Genomic DNA, 20,932 nt, shown 5'->3' on the forward strand with positions numbered 1-20,932 from the left:
AATGGTAGAGAAAGACAGGATCTGTCTCGCAGGGGCGGGCACCCGGGGCGACCCCGGAGTCTGCTGAGGCTGGCGCTTGGGCCGGAGGGCATCTGGGGCGCCCTCTCGGTTAGGGCGCGCCCGGGGGCCCCCCGCGCGGGGCCGACTCGGGGAGGCGGGCGGGTCGGGGCGGGGCCGGGTGGCACCTCCCTCTGCCGGTTTTTCCCTCCCTCTCCCAGGCCTCTCCCGAGCGCCGAGTCCCTTCCAAGGCCAGATCCGCGCCACCTTTTCCTGCGACCCGCCCGGGGCCCAGCTGACGGGCCGCGTTGTTTACGGGCCCGAGCAGCCCTGGCTCCCGCCGCCCGCCCGCCACCCGCCACCCGCCAGCCCAGGTGCCCGCCCGCCCGTCAGCGCGTCCGTCCGCCCGCGCGTCTCTCTGTCCTGTAGTCCGCCCATCGCGCCCCAGAGCGCGCACCGCTGAGAGCCGGGAGGCCGGGGCGCAGCGCGGAGCTCCGGCCCCTGAGATCCCCGGACTGGGCCCGGGCCGCAGTGGCCAGGGGTCGGGGCCGCCACCGCAGGGCCTAGGCTCCGTATCTGCAGCGGCAGAGGCCGCGCGCCCTTCCCGGGGCTGTCTCCAGGGTCCTCCCGGGCGGGGGCTGCAGCCGGCGGGCCGCGGGCGTGGAAGAGAAGGACGCGCGGCCCCCAGCGCCTCTCGGGTGGCCGCCTCAGAGCATGACCCCCGCGGGCGGGCGCCGCGCGCTCTGATCCGCGGGGACCCCGCGCTCCCGCAGCCATGGGCGCCGGGGGCCGGTGGGGGGCGGCGGCCGCGCCGCTGCTGGTGGCCCTGGCCGCGCTGCTGGTGGGCGCCGCGGGCCACCTGTACACCGGAGAGGGTGAGTCTGGGGGCGCGGGAGTGGGCGGGGAGCACCGATGTGGGGAGGGGACCCCTTCGCCAACATGGAACCCTGCCGGGGGGAGAGGGGGCGGTGGCCGGGACAGTTGCTTGGCCCCCGCGGGGGGCGGGAAGCAGCTGACCTTGGCCTTTGCCCGCCCGGCCTCGCGGCTCCGCGCCCTGTGTGCCCGATCTGAGCCCGAGGAACCTTGCTCCAGTGCCCGCCCCGCCTCGGGCGCCTCTCCCGGGTTCGCCTCCGACCGGTGCCTGGCCCCCTCCAAGCCCAACTCACCCCGGAGACGCGACACGCGTCCTCTCTGGGTCGCCTCAGGGAAGTGAGGTCACGGGGTCCTGACAGCTTCGGACAGCCAAGCGTCCAAGCGCATACCGTTTGGAGCCAAAGCCTGGAGTGCCGCACCGGTGGGTGCCGCTGCCCGGGGTGGGGAACCATAGAAACCCCTCTACCTTGCTTCCTTGGATCTAGGCCCGTGGCCACCCAGGACTCTAGGTCCATGTTTACCGCTCTGGGGCTCTGTTTCCAGGTGTCCCGAGGCAAACCCTAAAGCCTTGGCAACAGCAGCAATTGTAGTGGCAGTAGTGGCAGTTTTTAAAATCATGATAATTATAGTTAGCATCACCCATATGCCACAGGCTTGGCCATCGTATCTCTTTGGATGGTCATAGTGGCCACTGCAAGCTGATACCGTGGCGCACCCATTTCACAGAGGAATAAACTGAGGCACAGGCAGGGCACATAACTCACTTGCCCTAAAGTCAGTGCGGGAGTGAGGACTTGAACCTCTCTGTGTCTAGTTCCACCCAAGGCTCTAGACAACTGCCTCTTGTTTCAGTCTCCCGGGGCCCTTCCTGCCTCTCAGCTTTGCCCTTCGTGAAGGAGTCTCTGATCTTTGGGTGACTCCCTGACCCCATGGGTGCTTCTCCTGGGTGTCCCCGTGTGGGTAGCATCCTCCTTGCGCTTGATAGCCGGCACCTTTCTGGTTCTGAGGTGAAGATAGAAGCATCACTTGAGAGAATATTGCCTGAGTTTCCTACCATGGGGTCTGAGGGTCTGCTTAAAAAAATATCCGTTAGGCTATTGCTTCTGATTTTTCCATAAAAGGAAATCGATGGTGATGAGGACGGAGTCAGGGAAGGAAGAAATTGAAGTTCCTAAATTTGCCAGTGGAGAAGGCAGAGTCCCTGGAGTGGACCCACCGCTTTGTGGAGTGGTTCTGCCAATTACACCATGTCTAAAAGTCCCCCTGGGTGCCTGGGATATAGTAGGTGCTCAGTGAAGGGCGGCCATTAGTTTGGGTTCTTGTTAAGAAAATCCAAGACAAGTTGTTTAGACGTATGCCAGGTTTTGTGTATGCGTGTGTGTCCATGTGCGTGGTTTTTTTCCTCTTCTGTTCCTTGTAGCTTTGGAATTGTGGATGTGAGTCTGGGCTTTTGGGGTCGGTAAATGGATTTACCATGTCTTTGCATGTGTACTCTTTCCACAAGGACAGGGACTTTTTTTTTTTAACTAATTTTTAATTTTTTAATTTTTTGTTCCCTGCTACATTTCTAGAGTCTAGAACAGTGCTTGGCATGTCGAAGGTGTTCAGGAAATATTTATTCCTGAGTGGGGCACAGGTGGTGGAGACCCTGGCCTCTTTATCCCATTAAGGAGCTCCTTATTCTCTGGATAATACCTTACTAAGGATAAAGGGCTTTGCATATATCATCTCAGTTAATCCACTCTTCAGCCCTAAGAGGGAGGGTTTGTCACCCTTTTTTGCAGACGAGGAAACTTGACTAGGTTATGGAGCCAGCAGGCAGTGGAGCTGGGATTCGAACCCCAGCTAGTTTGTCCCCGGAGCATTGGTCTCCTAACAAATAGCTGTTCTTTTGGGTCTGAGCCTCCCCACCCCTGCTTGGGATAATGGTTAACAAAAATCCTATCAAATAAATGAGATGTGATGCCTCTCTAAGGCTTGGAACTTTCCAGATCATTAATCTCTTAACGTCAGCCAATACAGCATTTTGATTGGGGTTGGGGTTGGGTGGGTGAAGGGAAATCAGTGGGAATTTTTTTTAAGGGAGGAAGGACTCCTTTTTTGGAGCTGTCATAGTGGGGTGGGCCATCCCAGTTCATGCACTGGAGTCTTCATGGCCATCCTGAGCTGGTCAAGGGCTTCTCCTCTCCACGTCCCTCTGGATTGGCCAGCTCTGTCGTGAAATTGCTTGCAGGTATTGCAAAGTCAGAGAATGAACGTGTTGTGGGATTAATTAAAATGGGAACCCACAGAGCTTTGGGGGCTGAGTCTAGCGGGTCTGCTCACTGAGGCATGAGACCCTCATTTCCAAGACCCTCTCATTTCTTATGTCACCTTCCTGCAGTTCTTCCTAATCTTCATGTCTCTCCTGGAGATCTGCTTCTTGTTCCTTCCCTACTCATTTATACAGACTACAGCGTGGGCTCCTCTGGGGTCTCCACCCTCACCCCACTCCATTTGACTTCCTATTTAGTTCTAGCAGGGCCTCTCAGCCTTGGCACTGTTGACATTTGGGGTTGGATAATTCCTGCTTATGGGGGCCGTGCTGTGCACTGTAGGGTGTTGAGCAACATCTCTGGCCTCTACCCATGAGACACGGGTAGCACCTTGCCTTCGCCCCCAGTTGCGACAACCTCGAATGTCTCCAGATATTGCCAGCTGTCCCCACTGGACAGCCACTGCACTGGGGGAGCGAACCTTCTCCTTGTCTGAGACACCCATCTGAGCTCTTACTGCACCTCAGAAATCTTCACTCACCCATCAGCCTTTCCTTTTCAGCCCAGAAACATTCAATACCCCGTGAATCCCATTATCCACCACTGACCTCTGGCCTTCTCCTGCCCAGCTACCCCTCTTCCCCAACTCTTGCTATCTCACCCTTTACCCACTAGCCTGCCCACGGCATCTGGCTTGTGTCTCCGCCACTGTGCCGATGGCTCTCTTGAAGGTACTCCTCACCTCCCGCAACCTCACCTCAGTTGACTCTTTTGGCGTTGACACTGCCAACTCCCTCCCAGCGGAAGACCGAGCCACTGGCCCGTTGAATTTTCACCTGTGTCTGGCTTCTCCTATTTTTTTCTCCTCTTCCTACTTCTTTCCTCCCTTCCCCAATCCCGGGCTAAGATGTTGGTCCTCTCGTCCTGGAGGGCCAATCTCTCCTTTGTCCTTCTCCCAGCCCGCTTTTTAATTTATATATAGTCCAACTCCTTCATTTGAATGGGGGCTGGCAAACTCTGGCCCATGGGCGGGCCAAATCCCACTGCCTGTTTTTGTAAATAAAGTTTTATTGGCACGGGGCCACACTCATTTGTTGACTCATCACCATCTGTGGCTGCACAAAGTGCCCCAACAGCTGATGGAGGAGTTAAGGCAGGAATTACACGGCCCGAGAGCCAAGAATATTTACACTTTGGCCCTTTCCAGAGAAAGTTTGCCGACTCCTGATCTGGAACCAACTTCTGGAGGGTTGATTCACGATGGCATGCCTAATCACTTGTGTGGTCCCTCGTACAAAGGAAATAAATCGATTTAAATGAAATGCCCAGGGAGGCTGCATTTTTCTCTTTATGGCATGAGGCATGTTGAAGAAATTTATACCATTACCATTTGCTGTGCTGAATATGAGGATTCCAAGGGCGAGAAAATAACAAGTGATGTTCCTTCCTTAGTTGTGTGTACAGCTCAGGATTTATTTATTTAAACAGCCATGTTGGCATTGAATGAGGCTTCTCTGCCATCAGCCCTGCTTCTGGAACACAAAAGGAAGGGGTGTATGATAGGAGATTTTTTTCCTCAAGACCCCTTGTGTTAATTTCTAGTAAGAATACTTCTGGGGGTGGCTTGTTTTATGTTTTGCAATTGGCCCATATTTATGTTTTATTAATTAATTAATTAATTTATTTATTTTTGAGACAGAGTCTCACTCTGTCACCCAGGCTAGAGTGCAGTGGCATCAGCCTAGCTCACTGCAGCCTCCAATTCCTGGGCTCAAGAGATCCTCCTGCCTCAGCCTCCCAAGCAGCTGGGACTACAGGCATGTGCCACCACGCCCAGCTAATTTTTTCTATTTGTAGTAGAGATGGGGTCTCACTCTTGCTCAGGCTGGTCTCGAACTCCTGAGCTCAAGTAATTCTACCACCTCGGCCTCCCAGAGTGCTAGTACTACAGGCGTGAGCCACCTCATCTGGCCGTGTTTTTTAAAAAAATTATAATAACACCAAATAATGCATTGTCATTGCAGAAAAAAAAATTGCAAAAGCATAGAGAAGAAAAAAACAAAAGTCCCCTTTCAGCACTTTGTTCTCCAAAACTATCCTATTCCTGTTTTGGGACGTGACTGTGCCATTGATTTGATGTGCAGCTTTTCATTGAAAAATTTTTACTTTTTTTTTCCTTCTATTTTTTAAATTTTTTTTTTTATTTCAGCATGTTATGGTGGTACAAATGTTTAGGTTGCATATATTGCCATTGCTCCACCCAAGTCAGAGCTTTAAGTGTGTCCATCCCCCAGATGGTGCACACTGCACCCATTAGGTGTGCGAAAAATATTTACTTTCTTAATTACTATGTAGGCAGAGTGCAGCGGCTCACACCTGTAATCCCAGCACTCTGGGGGGCCAAGGTGGGCAGATCACTTGAGACCAGGAGTTCGAGACCCCATCTCTACCAGAATAGAAAAATTGGGCAGGCATGTTGGTGCCACCTGTGGCCCCAGCTACTCGGAGGCTGAGGCAGGAGGATCACTTGAGCCCAGAAATTGGAGGCTGCAGTGAGCTGTGATCTTGCCACTGTACTCCAGCTTGAGTGACAAAGTCAGACCCTGTCTCTAAAATAAATAAATAAAATTACCACAGTAAAATTGACTATTTCTTGGTGTGCTGTTTTATGCATATTAACCCATTAATAGATCTATACAACCATTCCCATAATCAAGATATAATCAGTCTTATCACTCGGACACTACCCTCACCCCAACCTCCTGGCGACCACAGATCTCTTCTCCACCTGTAGAGTTTTCTCTCAACTTTAACAAAAATCTTATATTTGGATTCATATTCTTAAAACTGAATTTTTTTTTACTTTGAGTACAGTCCGTCTTTGTTATTCCTGAATCGTGTACTTGGCGAATTTGCCTACTCGATAAAATTTATGGGTAACCCAATAAGTAGTTTGGGCCACTCAAGAAAGGTGAGTCTCAAATTTGAAGTCAAACCAGGTGACACTCTGCCTTCTTGTGTCTGCCCTCATACTGCAGATTCGTACAGTTCTCTTTCTGAGGATTAAAACAACTGTCCTTTTTGCGGTATATTTGGTGCCATGGTTTTAGCATTTTTGTGTGTGTGTTTTTTGTTGGTGGTGGCGGATTTGGCTGTTTAAAACAGCCCCCAAGCATAGTGCTGAAGTACTGTCTAGTGTTCCTAAGCACGCACCATGGAGAAAATCGTGTGTTAGATTCAGGCATGAGTGCTGTTGGCTGTGAGTTCAGTATTAATGAATCAACAATGTATATTAAATAAGGTGTCTTTTAACAGAAGCCCATACATAAAACAAGGTCGTGCATTGATCCATTGATAAAACTGTTGTGGGCAGAAGCTTGCAGGAACCTAACCCCGTGTTTCCCCTAAGAGCCAAGATTCAGCATTCAGTATTTGCTAATTCAATGTTCCAGGGGACTTCATAGAACAGAACTATGGCAGATAACGAGAATCATTATCTTGTTTCCTGTTCTGGGTGGTTTCCTATCACTGTGGTTTAAAATTTATGAATTCAGGCTTGTCATTTCCCATTTAGAATCCTTTGACCGCAAATGCCCTTTTTTTGGTTATATTTTGATCTGTGTGTAAATCTTCGGTCGTCTCTTGGAGAGTTCATGAGATGATCCAAAAAGCCCTGGTCTATGTTTCAGTGACGGGGGTCCCTGCGCTCTGCCAACCCCGGTGCCAGGGAGTGTCGCAGTGGCTTTCAGGTTTTAAGAAACATTTTGTTCCCAGCAGAGCGAGGTCTGCTGTCCTGCATGGCCAAAGGCAGACTGGCTCGAAGTTCCTGTTGGAGTTCAAAGCTGACTTGGGAGGATTAACGTTGGATTTCAAGTCTGGCGTTTTCCTCCAATTCCTTAAGGATGGTGTCTCGTCACGTTTATATAAAATCCCCTGTTCTTACATTCAGGAATAGCAGGATATTACCACCAGCTTCTTGTTCTCTCCTGTGCCTTCGTGGAAATGTGGAAAACATACAGTTCACTCCAAAAGCTGCAGTTTTTCACAGTAACTTAGGCGTCTCTTTCCTCTACCTGCTGTAAGGCTGCAACCTTATTTTTCTCGAGAATTCCCCTGCGTCCTGCAGCACGAGAGAACCTAGCGCACCAGGATGCCCAGCAAACGTTTGTTGAATGAATACAGGAGTGATTTCCGCCTGGCTGACTTGCCACGTCCACAGCCTGCCACTTGTCACGGCTCCTCCATCGCTGCTTCTTGGTGGGAGTTCAATTTTGAGAGCCATTCTTTCGGGCAGGCGGAGAATCTTAAGGGCCTCTGATACCCCACAGCGTGTCTAAGCTCTAATTTCTGTGGGTAATAAGTCTGGAGATTGGTTCTACGTGGCTCAGACGGGAGAATAACAGTATATGCGGCCAGATCCCCATTCTTATCTATTCTTTGTAGCTCTTAGGATGCTGTTTTTGTCATTTACAGGTGAGGAAAGTGAGGCACGCAGAGAGGTTGAGGCGGCGGCCCGGACCACACAGCTGGCAGGTGGCACAGCTGGGAGGCAGAAGCCAGATCTGTGGGGTTTCTAGGGTGCCCCGAAACCGGTATGGGTGGTGGCCTGACACCTAACCCCAAGGCCTGTTTGGGCAGGACCCCCTGAAATTAGGAGGAAGCGGTTTTAAGACTGGAAAGAATGCAGAAAGGAACGTGTGGGCCCCAGAACAGGTCACCAGGGAGCGTTTTAAGAATGCTGTGAGTGAAGAATGAGGACCTTTATGATTGAAAGCAGAAGATATAAAACTCAGCACTGTAAAGGGTTTCAGAATCTTCTAGAGATCCCCTCCCCTGCCCTGCCCCCAACACATCCCCCCCTCTGTTTTCACGGTGGAGAGAAAACCAGGGAAGAAGGGGACACTGCCCAAGACAGCTCTCGTGTCAGCCTTCTCTCCTTCTGGAAAATTCTCAGATTCAGGGCCAGCACTGCCCAATAAAACCTTTGCTTTGACATTAATGTCCTGTATCTCCTGTGTCCAATGTGGCAGCCACTATCCACATGTAGCTACTGAACTCTGGAAATTGTGGCCAGACTGAATCTCTAATTTATTTCTCTGTGATTCATTTAAATGTTAACATACACTTTTTACTTTTTTTTTTTTATTTATTTACTTATTTTTTTTTTTTGAGACAGAGTCTTGCTCTGTTGCCAGGCTGAAGTGCAGTGGCATTATCATAGCTCATACTGCAGCCTCCAACTCCTGGGCTCAAGTGATCCTCTTGCCTCAGCCTCCCAAGTAGCTGAGACTACAGGTGCCACCACCACACCCTGCTAATTTTTCTATTTTTGTATAGACAGGGTCTCACTCTTGCTCAGGCTGGTCTTGAACTCCTGAGCTCAAGCAATCTTCCTGCCTCGGCCTCCCAAAGTGGTAGGATTACAGGTATGAGCCACTGTCACCAGCCAACGTACACTTTTATTTAACTTTAATTGGTTGAAACATTAAAAAAATTAATGCTCGATTCTGTTATTGGAAAACCCTCGAGTATGTTTGGAACAACTTGGGTAATGAACCTGCATTTTCAACGCTCTCTTTTATGAAATCTACATATGCAGATGGTGAATTTCCAGTGAAAGCTGAGCCTCTGATCTGAGATGGGTTGCTAGGGTAAATTACACACTGCATCTTGAAGGCTTCTTGTGGAAAAAAGAAAAAAATCCTGTAAACGATCTCATTAATCATTCTCTAGTATAGATTACACGTTGAAATGACATTTTTGGATACATTGGGTTAAATAAAATACATTTCATTTCTCTTGTTTCTTTTTTTTACCTTTTGAAAGAAAGCTGAAAATTCCATATGTGGCCTGAATTGAATTATATTTCTTTTTTTTTTTTTTCCCTGTCTGGCTTTTTTTTTTTTGGTGACTCTTTTTTTCTTTATTTCAGCACATTATGGGGGTACAAATGTTTAGGTTACATATATTGCCTTTGCCCCACCCGAGTCAGAGCTTCAAGCGTGTCCATCCCCCAGACAGTGCGCACCGCACCCATTAGCTGTGTATATACCCCTCCCCCCGCCCCTCCCATTACTGGGCATCTACCCAAACGAATTGAATTATATGTCTAACCTTATACTTCCCTGGTCACCCACAGGAACAAGCTATAGTTTTCCATTGCCCCTGACCTTAAAGTGAAGTAGGCAGAACTGAATAATTCTCACTGCACTGTTCATTTAGGTTTTGGTCCTGGTGGCACCTCTTCCAGGAAGTCTTCTTCGGTTGGACCAGATGGAGGCAAACAGTTCGTTTTTTTTTATTCTCTTGTCTAGCTCCTGAAGCTCTCTTTGATGACATCAGTTATATTTTAAGTGGATTTGAGTAGTGACTTAGCGGTTGCCAGACTGTAAGTTCAGGGACAACATCTTAGAACAGTGTCCGGCACGGATCGGGTCCTCAGCAGATATTTGCTGTGTAGACAAGCTTTCTCCAGGTTATTGCCGTGTGAAAACGATTTGATTGCTTCCTAATTTAAGTGGCATTCCGTTGCTTCTCCACTAGGAGTACTGTAGAAAGAACAAAGGCATGTTTACTAATGTTGACTGATATTTGAGTAAACCTGTAGCGGGACAGTGATGCGCGCAGACACTGCGTCCATCCGCTGAGCTGCGACCCTAACGCTGTTGTGTCCTTAACACTCAGCCTGTGGGAGCCTCGATTTGCTCATCACAAAAATGGGCATGAAGGTGGCACCTCCTCTTGGGACCATTTTTAGAATTTAGCCTGAGATTGTGCACATCAGAGCTGGGACCAAGTATTTTATTAACACGTAGCAAGTTCTCAGAAAATATGAGCTACTTCCTCATCATTCCCCATCCCTACCTGTGCACAGAGTGGCCATTAACCAGGTGCTACGTATTAAGAACTTGAACATCCTTCGGTTCCCACCCAGAGGCATTAAAAGCCAGCAGAGAAGTCCCTGCATCTATTGCTGGTGCCATTTCTAGCACCCTCTCGGTATTTTCATGTCCCAACGGCAAATTGCTCTATTGTCTTCGACAAACGGGGACACATACGGCTTTAATGAATTAAGAGTTCGATTCATGGGAGATTTAAAAAGAAAAGCAATTCTTTATTGTCTTCTACAAGTCTAGCTGTTTCCTCTTTATTTAAAACCACTTTGGTGAGACAGAATTCTCATGGCCTAAAATGCATGCCATGTCAAGCATGCTGCAGTTAGGTGGTTTTGTATTAATACATTCAGAGTTGTGCAACTGTGACCACGGTCAATTTTAGAACATTTTCATTATCCCCAAAAGAAACCCCATACCCTTTAGCTATAACTTCTCATTGCCCGCTATCCCCAGCTCCTGGCAACCACTAATCTACTTTCTGTCTCTATGGGTTTACCTATTCTGTGATATTTCATATAAATGGAATCACACACGATGTAGCCTTTTGTGTCTGGGTTGGCTGTTTTCGCTGAGCATAACATTTTGAAGGTTCATCCGTGTTGGAGCACGAATCAGAGCGTCATTCCTTTTTATGGTTGAGTAATCTTCCACAGTGCGTTGATTCATTTATCAGCTGACGGACAGCTGGGCGATGGATGAACAGTGTTGCGCTGGACATCTGTGTACACGTCTTTGTGTGGACGTATGGTTTTGTTTCTCGTGGGGACATCCTAGGAGTGGAATTGCTGTGTCATAGGGAAACTGTTTAACATTCTGAGGAGCGGCTAGACTAGTTTCCACAGTAGTTGTACCATTTTATATCCGTCTGTAATAGGAGAGGGTTCCAATGTCTCTACGTCATCACTTACACTGTTTAGCGTCTGTCTTTTTGATTTTAGCCATCCTAGTGGCGAAGATGTGGTACCTCATGGTGGTTTGAATTTGCATCTCCCTGATGTGAATCTTTCAATGCACGTTCATGCGTCTGATTTTGGCTCTGCCATGGCCTGGGAAGGATGGGGGGCGGGTAGGTATTCTAGGCAGCTGAAGTGAATGTATGCGTGCGTGCGTGTGTGTGTGTGTGTGTGTGTGTGTGATAGAGAGAGAGAGAGAGAGAGAGAGAGAAATGGAAATGAAATATAGAGTGTGAGGTTCAGGCTTGAGAAACCCAGATCTGTGGCCAAGTTTAAGACTGCGATGCCAGATAGAATATGGGATACTCAACTGAATTTAAATTTCATATAAACAATGAGTACTTTTTTTTTCTTTTTAGAGACAGGGTCTGTCTCTGTCACCCAGGCTGGAGTGCAGTGGTGCTGTCACTGCAACCTTGAACTCCTGGGCTCAAGCAATCCTCCTGCCTCAGCCTCCCAAGTAGCTGGGACTATAGGCGCCACCACCACGCCAGGCTAATTTTTTTTCTATTTTCTGTAGAGACAGGGTCTTGCTATGTTGCCCAGGCTGGTCTCGAACTCCTGACCTCAAGAGATCCTCCCACCTCAGCCTACCAGAGTGCTGGGACTACAGGTGTAAGCCACCTCACCTGGCCAACAACGAGTCATTTTTTAAGGATAAGTACATCCCAAACATTGCGTGGGGTGGATATACTTATACTGAAAAAAGGTATTCGTTGCTTATCTGAAATTCAAATGTAACTGGACATCCTGCATTTTTATTTGCTGACCCTGGCAACCCTGCCTGTCCCTGGTGGGCTGCACGTCCTTGGCCGATCGGCTTTGCCAGTGGAGCTCCGGACTTGTCATCTGAAGGGTGGAGGCGGGGCTTGCTGGGAGGCGTTGACAGCGTGGTAAATGTTGCGATCTCTGTATATGGAAGGCTCAGACTGGGCTTGGGTGGCATGAGTATGGCGGCGGCTGGAACTGGCCTCCTTGTCCCCTTGAAGCTGCCTCCCAGCCTGGGTTTGGCCTCTGCAGGGCCCCTGCTTGGCTCAGACACGGAGCAGCGAGTGTCAAGGGCAGGGGTGGTGGTTTACTGGTAGCGAGTCCCAGGGCTTCCCCCCCAACTTCCCAGTGAGTGAGTGAGCCAGTATGTGTGTGTGTTTTCCCTTGACTTGGCCTAATCCGTTCTGCAGCGTGGAATGTGACCTAGGAACATTGCTACTTTGTTTTGCCCAACTATTTTCTTTCCAATTTGTGCTTTTTTTTTTTTTTTTTTTTGCAGGTTGTTTTCAGGGTGGATTTTTAAGAGGATTTACTATTCTTCTTTGGAACAATCTGTTTGCCTCCAAGATATTGGGGGAAAGTTTAATGCCTTGGAGTTGTGTACTGAGACTTATGTTCCAGGAGCTGAGGGCTGTGTTGTGTGTGTTTATGTTGTGTGTGTGTGTGGGCAAGGAGAAGCTGTCTAAAGAGTTTGATTCTGACAAATGTTAACTCAAGTATAAGGGCCGCAAGGAGAAGGGAAAGGCCTACATTGGTATACGGAGGAGAAGAAATCAGGGCAGACTGCCTGGAGGAGGTGGCATTTGAACTGGCTCTTGCAGGATGATGGGCTGGATTTAGAAATAAGAAGCTAAGGTATAAAAAGGGCTTTGCCAGCCAAAAGATAGACTAGCCTAGAGATGCCTGTTATATGTTTGGGGGAACAAAACAACAATAACAACAAAATAGCTGACACAAATGGAGCACCTACTATGTTTCAGGCCCTGCCTAAGTGCTGGCCCTGCAAAATTTCACTACTTGCCCCTCATAGATCATGTTACAGAGAAGGACTCGGAGAGCCCCGGAGTTGCACAAGAGCACCGGGCAGGCCTGTTTAGTGGGGTGGAGAGGACGGAGGGGTGGAATCTTCTGGGCTACAAGAGGGAAGTCTAGGGTGATGGGGAGCCATGGAGAGTGTCAGAGCTCAGGAGGGCCCACCTTCCGGAGAATGAGCACGCAGGGCAGGAAGCCCTTGCTATACCCAGGTGAAAGGTAATTAGGTCTTGACGGCCAGCCAGGACACCAGGCCGGGAAGAAGAGAGCCCCCAAGGTGGGAGAATTGACAAAACCCACACATGCAGCTCTCCTTGCCCCACATCTGATGCAGGCACCTTTATCCCCATAAATCAGCTCCTGAAGGTCTCCGACACGGACGCACCGGGGACGCCTCCCGTCTCCCCGTCAGCACCTGCCTTGTTACTCAATCCTCTGTAATCCTATTGTCTCAATTGCATCATATCAGAGGCGATGATTTTTGAAGGCTTCTAACAGGGCCTGCCAAAGGAATTATTTTCTTTGCCTTCTGCAAGCAATTATTAAGGCACGGGCACTTGACGGGGAAAGCCGTTCCTAGGGCTGGCTGCAGAATTTGTGGGGCCTAGTGTAGGACGGAAATGCGGGGCCCGGGTCGCATGCTCATGAACTTGGCTCTGCCCTTGGTTCTTCTAATCTATGCATGGGTGTATCTTTTTCTACTCACTTGTCCTGCTTTGCACTTTTTCCCCTTCTAGTGTGTCCCGGCATGGATATCCGGAACAACCTCACCAGGTTGCATGAGTTGGAGAACTGCTCTGTCATCGAAGGACATTTGCAGATACTCTTGATGTTCAAGACGAGGCCCGAAGATTTCCGAGACCTCAGTTTCCCCAAACTCATCATGATCACTGATTACTTGCTGCTCTTCCGGGTCTACGGGCTGGAGAGCCTGAAGGACCTGTTCCCCAACCTCACGGTTATCCGGGGCTCGCGCCTCTTCTTTAACTACGCGCTGGTCATCTTCGAGATGGTTCACCTGAAAGAGCTCGGTCTGTACAACCTGATGAACATAACCCGGGGTTCCGTCCGCATCGAGAAAAACAACGAGCTCTGCTACTTGGCCACGATCGACTGGTCCCGTATCCTGGATTCGGTGGAGGATAATTACATCGTGTTGAACAAAGATGACAACGAAGAGTGTGGGGACATCTGCCCGGGGACTGCCAAGGGCAAGACCAACTGCCCTGCCACCGTCATCAATGGGCAGTTTGTGGAACGGTGTTGGACTCACAGTCATTGCCAGAAAGGTACGATGGGGGTACGGGGTTCTCTAAGCAGTTTGTCATGCCTTGTTCTAGAGGCTTGGCCATTCAGGAGGGGCTTGGGAACAGAAACTTGTGGCATTCTGCTGTGGCCCAGGGGGTGGCAAACTTTTTCTGTAAAGGCTCAGATACTAAATCCTTTAGACTTTTGCAGGCCATACAGTCTCTGTCGCACCTACTCAGCTCTGCCATTGTAGCGGGCACACAGCCACAGATGTGCATGTAGTTGTGTTTCAATAAAACTTTATTTACAAAAACAAGCCGTGGGCCAGATTTTGCCCGAGGACTCCACTTTACCACCTCCTGTGCCAGAGAGTGAATGTTTTTCCTGCTTGGGAGAAGAGTATGGAGTTCGTTTAAAAAGAACCTAAAACACAAGTTTATTTCTTGTCTGAGTATAGTAGTCAAATTGCTCCTAAAAGAGATTTGGGAAAAAAAAAATGCTTAAAGGAAAAAAAAAACCAAAAAACAAAAAACGTCTGTCTTAGTCCACAGTGCACATTGCTGAATTTATTGGGGGCACATCCTTCTAGTGGGTATTTGCTAGATCTGTTGTGTCTTAATTTCCTTAACTTTTCCTGTTATTGGACATCGAGATTATTTTCAGTTTTCACAAAGAGATGGATGAACAGTTTGAAGTCAAAGCTTTAGCTAGCGTTTGTTTCTTTAGGCCTGCTCTCCAGAAGTGAAATTTCTGGGTCAGAGGCTTTTGATATAGATTGCCAAGTGGCTTTCCGGAAATGTTGTACCAACGGACACTTCTCCTAGCATTGGAGGAGAGGGAACACCTTGGCCAGCTTTGAGTGTCCTTTGAAAAGTCTTTCATGATTTACCGTGGGGGCGAGGAGCTGTTGTGACGTCATTGGTTCTATTTGCATTTCTTTGATTGCTGTCAGGGTTGAACCTTTTAAAACATGTTTATTTATCATTTGGGTTTTATCTTCCTGTTCATATCCTTTGCCCATATATCTTTTGGTGCGTCAGTGAGTTTTGAAAAAGTCATCTGTGTGTGGTTTTCATCAGTGAAGGCAATGAAACCTTTGCCAATTGCATTTTTTGTTTGTTTGTTTGTTTGTTTGTTTAGTGGTTGAAAATGCCCTGGGATGTGTTTTGCCAGAGAAGCTTACAACGTTTATGGGGTTCAGAGCTTGATTTTTGCATGTCAGATGTACTTTATGCTTAGAAAGTTTCTTTCTATCCATAAAAGAAAATTTTTTCCCTCAATTTTCTAATTTTAGTTATTATAGTAATAATGTTTTAAAAACTTTCGTCTTCAGCACGAGATCTATTTGTGTATGTGATTCAACAGAGGTGTCAATTCTCTCCCGAATAACTAGTTGGGACTTCAGTGCTATTTATTGCAGAAGTCTATCCCTTCGCCATTGCTTTTGGGTCTGTTTCTGGGTATCTGTAGATACATCTGCCTTTCTTTGCACTAGGGCCGGTAACTGTTCCGATCACCATAGTTTTATAATCTTTTGACATCCAAGAAGGCGATTCTGCACACATACTCATTGCTTGTTTATTGTTTCATGAACCTCTTTCACACGTTTCCCTGGGAAGAATTAGTAAACGTGAAATTGAGGCAGTAGAAAGTAAGTGGCTTAAGGGTTGTATCACAAAAGATAGGAGAGGGCAGAAAGGAGGATATTTTCACCTTAGCCCAAAGATATGGGGAGGCCACACAGAATGAGACCTGAATAGAACCCTTGGAATTGCCCGTGAGGACTCCCTCAGATGCCTGGGGAGGAGGCTCCAAGGCAGTCCTCCGTCCCCGAACAACCATGGGACATGGTTGGATGCTTGGATGGTAAGGAATGGGAGGTGAGAAAGTTGAGGAAGGGGGACTGGGCTAGTGAAGAGAGATAAGGGAGGGGACAGTTATTAGTACAGTGCAGAAAAATCTTGAGAATGTTATAGGTCAGGGACAAAGAGAAGCTCAAGTATGACCAGAGAGGTTACTTAACTTGTTCAAGGTCACACAGCTAATAAAAGACAGAGCTGGGGTTTGTGCTAAGTCTATGCAACACGTACACACACAAAGCATGTTTTTCAGGGAGAGGTGGGAGGAGTGTCCCCTCTGTTTAGAGACAGAGGAGCTACTTCTATCTGGGACACCAGGGCTGAGTCCTTCAAATTTAGGTGCTTGTTTGTAAATGCTCTAGGGTCACCCATCTTGAGATATAATTTAAGACATTCCTCTGTGGAGTTATTTTTCTCTCTGCTTTAGTCAAAATATCCAGAAGGGCTTTATCTGCTGTCGAGTCTCCTATCCCCTAATGTTTTGAGTGGATTTAAAAAAAAAAAATCTTTTGCTATTGAGAACTGGGCTTGCTTTACTGGCACTGGGAGTTTGGTCACCCGGGGAAGGTGAAGCCACACATATTGCTGTGCCCAGCACCTCCCAGGGGTACCGGGCTCCTGGCATCTGCACCTTTATCTCAGCCACCCATCCGTGGTGGGGTCCCCAGGTGTCCCATCATGTCCTGGTAACGATATCAAGACATGATCGTTTTTTTGAACTGCTGCCCCTGTCTGTTGAAAACTCAGCCCTGACTTTATTTTTCTTCGTCAATTTCTTTAATTGTGGTAGAACACACGTAACATAGAATTTGCCATCTTCACCATTTTTTAAGCGCACAGCTCAGCGGCTTTAAGTACACGCACATGGTTGGGCAACCATCACCGCCCTCCATCTCCAGAACTTCCTCATCTTCCCAAATTGAAGCTCTGTCCCCATGAAATACTCACTCCCCATCCTCCTCCCCGGCCCCTGGTGTGAATCTGATGACTCCAGGCACCCCATGTGACACACAGGATTTGTCCTTTTGTGCCTGGCTTATTTCACAGAGCATGATGTCCTCAAGGTTCATCCACGTGGTAGCTTGTGTCAGAAATTCTTTTCTTTTTAAGGCTGAATCATGTTCCATTGTAGGGATGGACCACATTCTGCCTGTCCATCCATCCGTCAGTAGACACTTGGGCTGCTTCCCTGTTTGAGCAACTGTGCATCACACTGTTGTGATGTGGGTCGACAGCTTCAGCTTTTAACCGCTTACGTGGGCATTTGCTGCCACGGCGCTGGGAGGCTTATTGCACGTCCGGCGGGATTTCTGAACACAAAACAGACTGAGCCTTTAGGGCCACCCCCTTGTCTTAGGCCACAGAAACAGCCCAGTGAAAAGTACCCATCAACTTTTCTCTTCCCTTAGAATCTTCTCGAACACTTCCTCTGGCGTCTGTAGTCACCATCCTTTTCCTCACACAGTTGCCAGTTCCTGGAAGCATCGGGGGATGGGCCAACCTTTGGAATGAAGGTGCCGGATTGCCCTCTGTCTTGTTTAAACATTCTCTACAGTGTCCACCCCTTCTTCTCTCTGTCCCCCTAATAATAATGGTTTTTTGGCAGAGAGAGAGAGAGAGAGAGCGAAAGAAGCTTTCCAATGGTTAAAATAATTGAAAGGAAAAAAAAAACCCACTGTGGTGGGTGCTGATGGCCGGAGCTCTTTCTGTCAATCATCCTGTTTATGGATTTGGGGTGAAGAGGCCAGAAGAGGCCAGAGGCAAAGAGCCTTGAATGAGGAGAGTGGAGACGAGGTCCAGGCAACACGTTTATTGACAGCCTACTGTGTACCAGGCTCCGGAGTGCTTGGTACTGGGGCGTAGGTGAGACCAGCCTCTGCCTCCCCAGAGTGACCCATCTGGTGGCAAACACAGACATTGAATATGTGATCCGCACACCACCGAGAGGTGGGGAGTTGGTTACAAGGGGGCAGATCTCTGTGGACGGAAGCCCAAGATGAGGCCCTAAACCAGTCTTCAAAGTCAAAGAACGTCTCTCCCTTAAAATTGGGGCATCATTAAGTTCCCAGAGGTCAGCCTCCTTGGAACCCCTTCTGGGTAGTTATGAGAAGTGCTCGGAGTCAGGAAGAACTGGCTTCGAGTACCATTTTGCCGTTCACTGGTCACGAGCCAGATTCGAGCCTCAGTCTCCCCATCTGAAAAATGGGGCTTGCAATGGAACCTGCTTCTTAGGGTTGTGGTTTAGGGGCTAAATGAGAAGGTGCAAGGGGTGTACTTAGCTCAGCGCCTGGCACTCCGTGAGTGTTCCAGAAGCTTCTGGTAAGCAAACACCATGGGCCCACCCTTTCTGGGCAGACCAGCTGCCGGGCGACGACCTGCCCCATTTGTGACTTTGGTTTTGAGGCAGGCAGATCTTGTGACCTGCTGATGGGACGTGAGTGCCAGACCTACAGCCTCAGAGGGAAGGCCACCTTGATCCCCTGATACTACAGCTGAGGAAGTTCTGGAAACTCCTACTTCTGGGTATTTTGAAGCAACCACAAGGCTTGCCTGGCCGGCTGCTCTAGCCAAACCCACTGGCATTTTCTTCCTGGGAGGTCACCCCAGCTGCTTATTGCTGATCAGAGGGGTGGGTGAGGCCGGGACATGCTGGGTGCCAGGGGAAACCGGCTGGCGATGTCACATGTGGACTTTGGCACCGAAGTGAGGGTGGCGGGGGTCTGAGATTACAGCCCCGCAGAGTCAAACTCTGAAAGCGTGGTGCTCTATTGACCACGTTAAATACCAGCTTTTTAAAAGCATGCATTTAAATGCATGCTCTTGGAGGGCTTGATGTTCAGCAGAATTTTTGGCCGCTTGTGGAAACTTTCTGTTTCTTTTTCTTCTTCTGTTTTTAAAGTTTGCCTTGATATTTTAATCATCAGAATTGCCTTTGCAGCAAAGGGTGCTGCGTGCCCGCCGCAGTTCAAGTGTCTCCGAGGCTTGGGAAGGAGGGAAGGAAGAAGGAAGGGAAGGAGGGAGGGAGGAAGGAGAGAATCTTCCTGGTTCTTTCTGTAGTTGGGAAAAGCTGGGTTGAGAGGGTGAAGAAAACAAAAAACAAACAGAAAAAGAAATTAGAAGACACATCCCCTAGAATTTGCTTCTGACAACAGTCTGGCTGCCTCCTCTGTCCTCTGATCCCTCTTTCATCCCGTCTGGACTTAGCTACCTCTCCCGTCAGACTAAGCTTCGAAGACAGGGACTGTGGCACTTTTACTGCTGTGTCCCTAGCACCCATCGTGGTACCTGGCCCATAATCCACAGACAATGGCATCTTTAACACGCGTTGCCAGCTGATGTTTATTGAGCACTTACTATGTACTAAGCACTCAACAAGCCACGTGTTATGGGATCTCCACCACAGCCTATGAGGGTATGTTGTTCCCACTTTACAGAAGAGGAAACTGAGGCTTGGATTGTGATTAAGAGACTTACTCCAGGAGACCTAGTTGGGAAATGGTTTGACCTCAGGTTTGGCTGGTGTTAGGCTCTTGCCCAGAGGTTACCAAACTATAGCCCGTGGGCCACATCCAGTTTGTGAGCTGTTATTTTTTTATACGGGCTAGTAATGGTTTTTGAACACTTTTATGAGCTAAGAATTTTTTTTTTTTTTTTTTTTTTGAGATAGGGTCTCGCTCTGTCGCCCAGGCTAGAGTGCAGTGGTGTCATAATAGCTCACAGCAGCCTCAAACTACTGTGCTCAAGAGATCCTCCTGCCTCAGCCTCCTGCGTAGCTGGGACTACAGGTACTCACCATCACACCTGGCTAATTTTTCTGTTTTTTGTAGAGAACAGGTCTCACTTTTGCTCAGGCTGATCTCGAACTTCTGAGTGCAAGCGATCCTCCCGCCTCCCCCTCCCAGAGGGCTAGGATTACAGGTGTGGGCCACCACCCCTGGCCTAAGAACGTTTTTTTAATACTTTTAAAATATTGGGAGGGGGAAAAAAGTCCAAAGAAAGGTAATATTTCATAACAGTTGAAAATTACACGAAATTCACATTCGTGTCCATCAGTAAAGCTTTATGGAAACATACTACACTTGTTCATTTAGGTATCGTCTGTGGCTGCTTTTGTGCTACACAGAGACAGTTAAGTCATTACGACAGAAATTGTGTGGTCCACAAAGCCTAAAATATTTACTGTTTGGCACTTTACAGGAAAAAAATGTGCCCACCTCTGATCTTGGCTAGTCACCTTGTAAAACTAGCGAGACATTCAGGCATAGAGACTGTTTCCGGAGTGCCCCAGCATCAGGGCAACACAGGCCCCTGGCCCACGCTGGTGCCAAGGGGAGGGGTCTGCAAAGCATCGGATGCCACCCTTGCCCCTCCCGAGCTCTCGGTTTGGCTGGGGCATGTAGGAAATGTCACAAGGCAAGGCAGGTCCCCTACCCCCCCATCTCCACTGCCTCCTTCCTCTTAAAGTGAGTCATCGGACCGGTGGTTCTAAACACGTTTGGAGCCGGAGCACCTGGGAATCACGATGTTCTCTAGATAACACGGAATATTGATAAATTCCTTCGTGGCTATGTCACTGCAGTCCATGAAGAAAAAAATAGGAAAATCTAATGTGGGCACATGAGTATTGAATGAAAAGGAAAGAAGAAAAAACATTTCATAGACGGAGTAATACAAATGGTGGGCCATTTGTGGTTTTCATTCATCTTTATTCCTTTTTGTTTTGTCAAAGATCTTTAAAAATAAAATCTAGGAGAGGGGAAAAAAAAGCATTGTACTGAAAATATTCCATAGTCACCGTTTAATTTCTTTTTCATGGAGATGATTGGCATTTTTCAAATGAAAAATTAATTAATTAATTAAATTTTGGATATGATTGGATTTTGTAGAGCAGGAAAGAGCAAGTGTTCCGGAGAGAATGTTTCTGAGATTCCCCCCTCCTCTCTCCAGGGTTGATGATAAATTGTCACTGGTATTTTTTTATTTTTTATTTTTTGAGACAGGGACTCACTCTGTTGCCTAGGCTGGAGCGCAATGGTGTGATCATAGCTCAC

General features: G+C 48.3%; 1 protein-coding gene across 4 annotated transcripts in view; it reads left to right on the plus strand.

The window, feature by feature from the left end:
• Nucleotides 1-358: 358 nt before the first annotated feature.
• The window catches only part of INSR (insulin receptor), a 119,140-nt gene continuing 98,566 nt past the window's right edge, over nucleotides 359-20,932 (plus strand). For all 4 annotated transcript variants that reach the window (XM_069479406.1, XM_069479415.1, XM_069479423.1 and 1 more), the window contains exons 1-2: nucleotides 359-872; nucleotides 13,512-14,063. In XM_069479406.1, coding sequence (XP_069335507.1) covers nucleotides 773-872; nucleotides 13,512-14,063 — 652 coding nt within the window. In that variant the 5' untranslated portion in view covers nucleotides 359-772. The remainder of the gene's footprint in view (nucleotides 873-13,511; nucleotides 14,064-20,932) is intronic.

This window comes from Eulemur rufifrons, chromosome 2, assembly GCF_041146395.1.
Source record: "Eulemur rufifrons isolate Redbay chromosome 2, OSU_ERuf_1, whole genome shotgun sequence".
Taxonomy (NCBI): domain Eukaryota; kingdom Metazoa; phylum Chordata; class Mammalia; order Primates; family Lemuridae; genus Eulemur; species Eulemur rufifrons.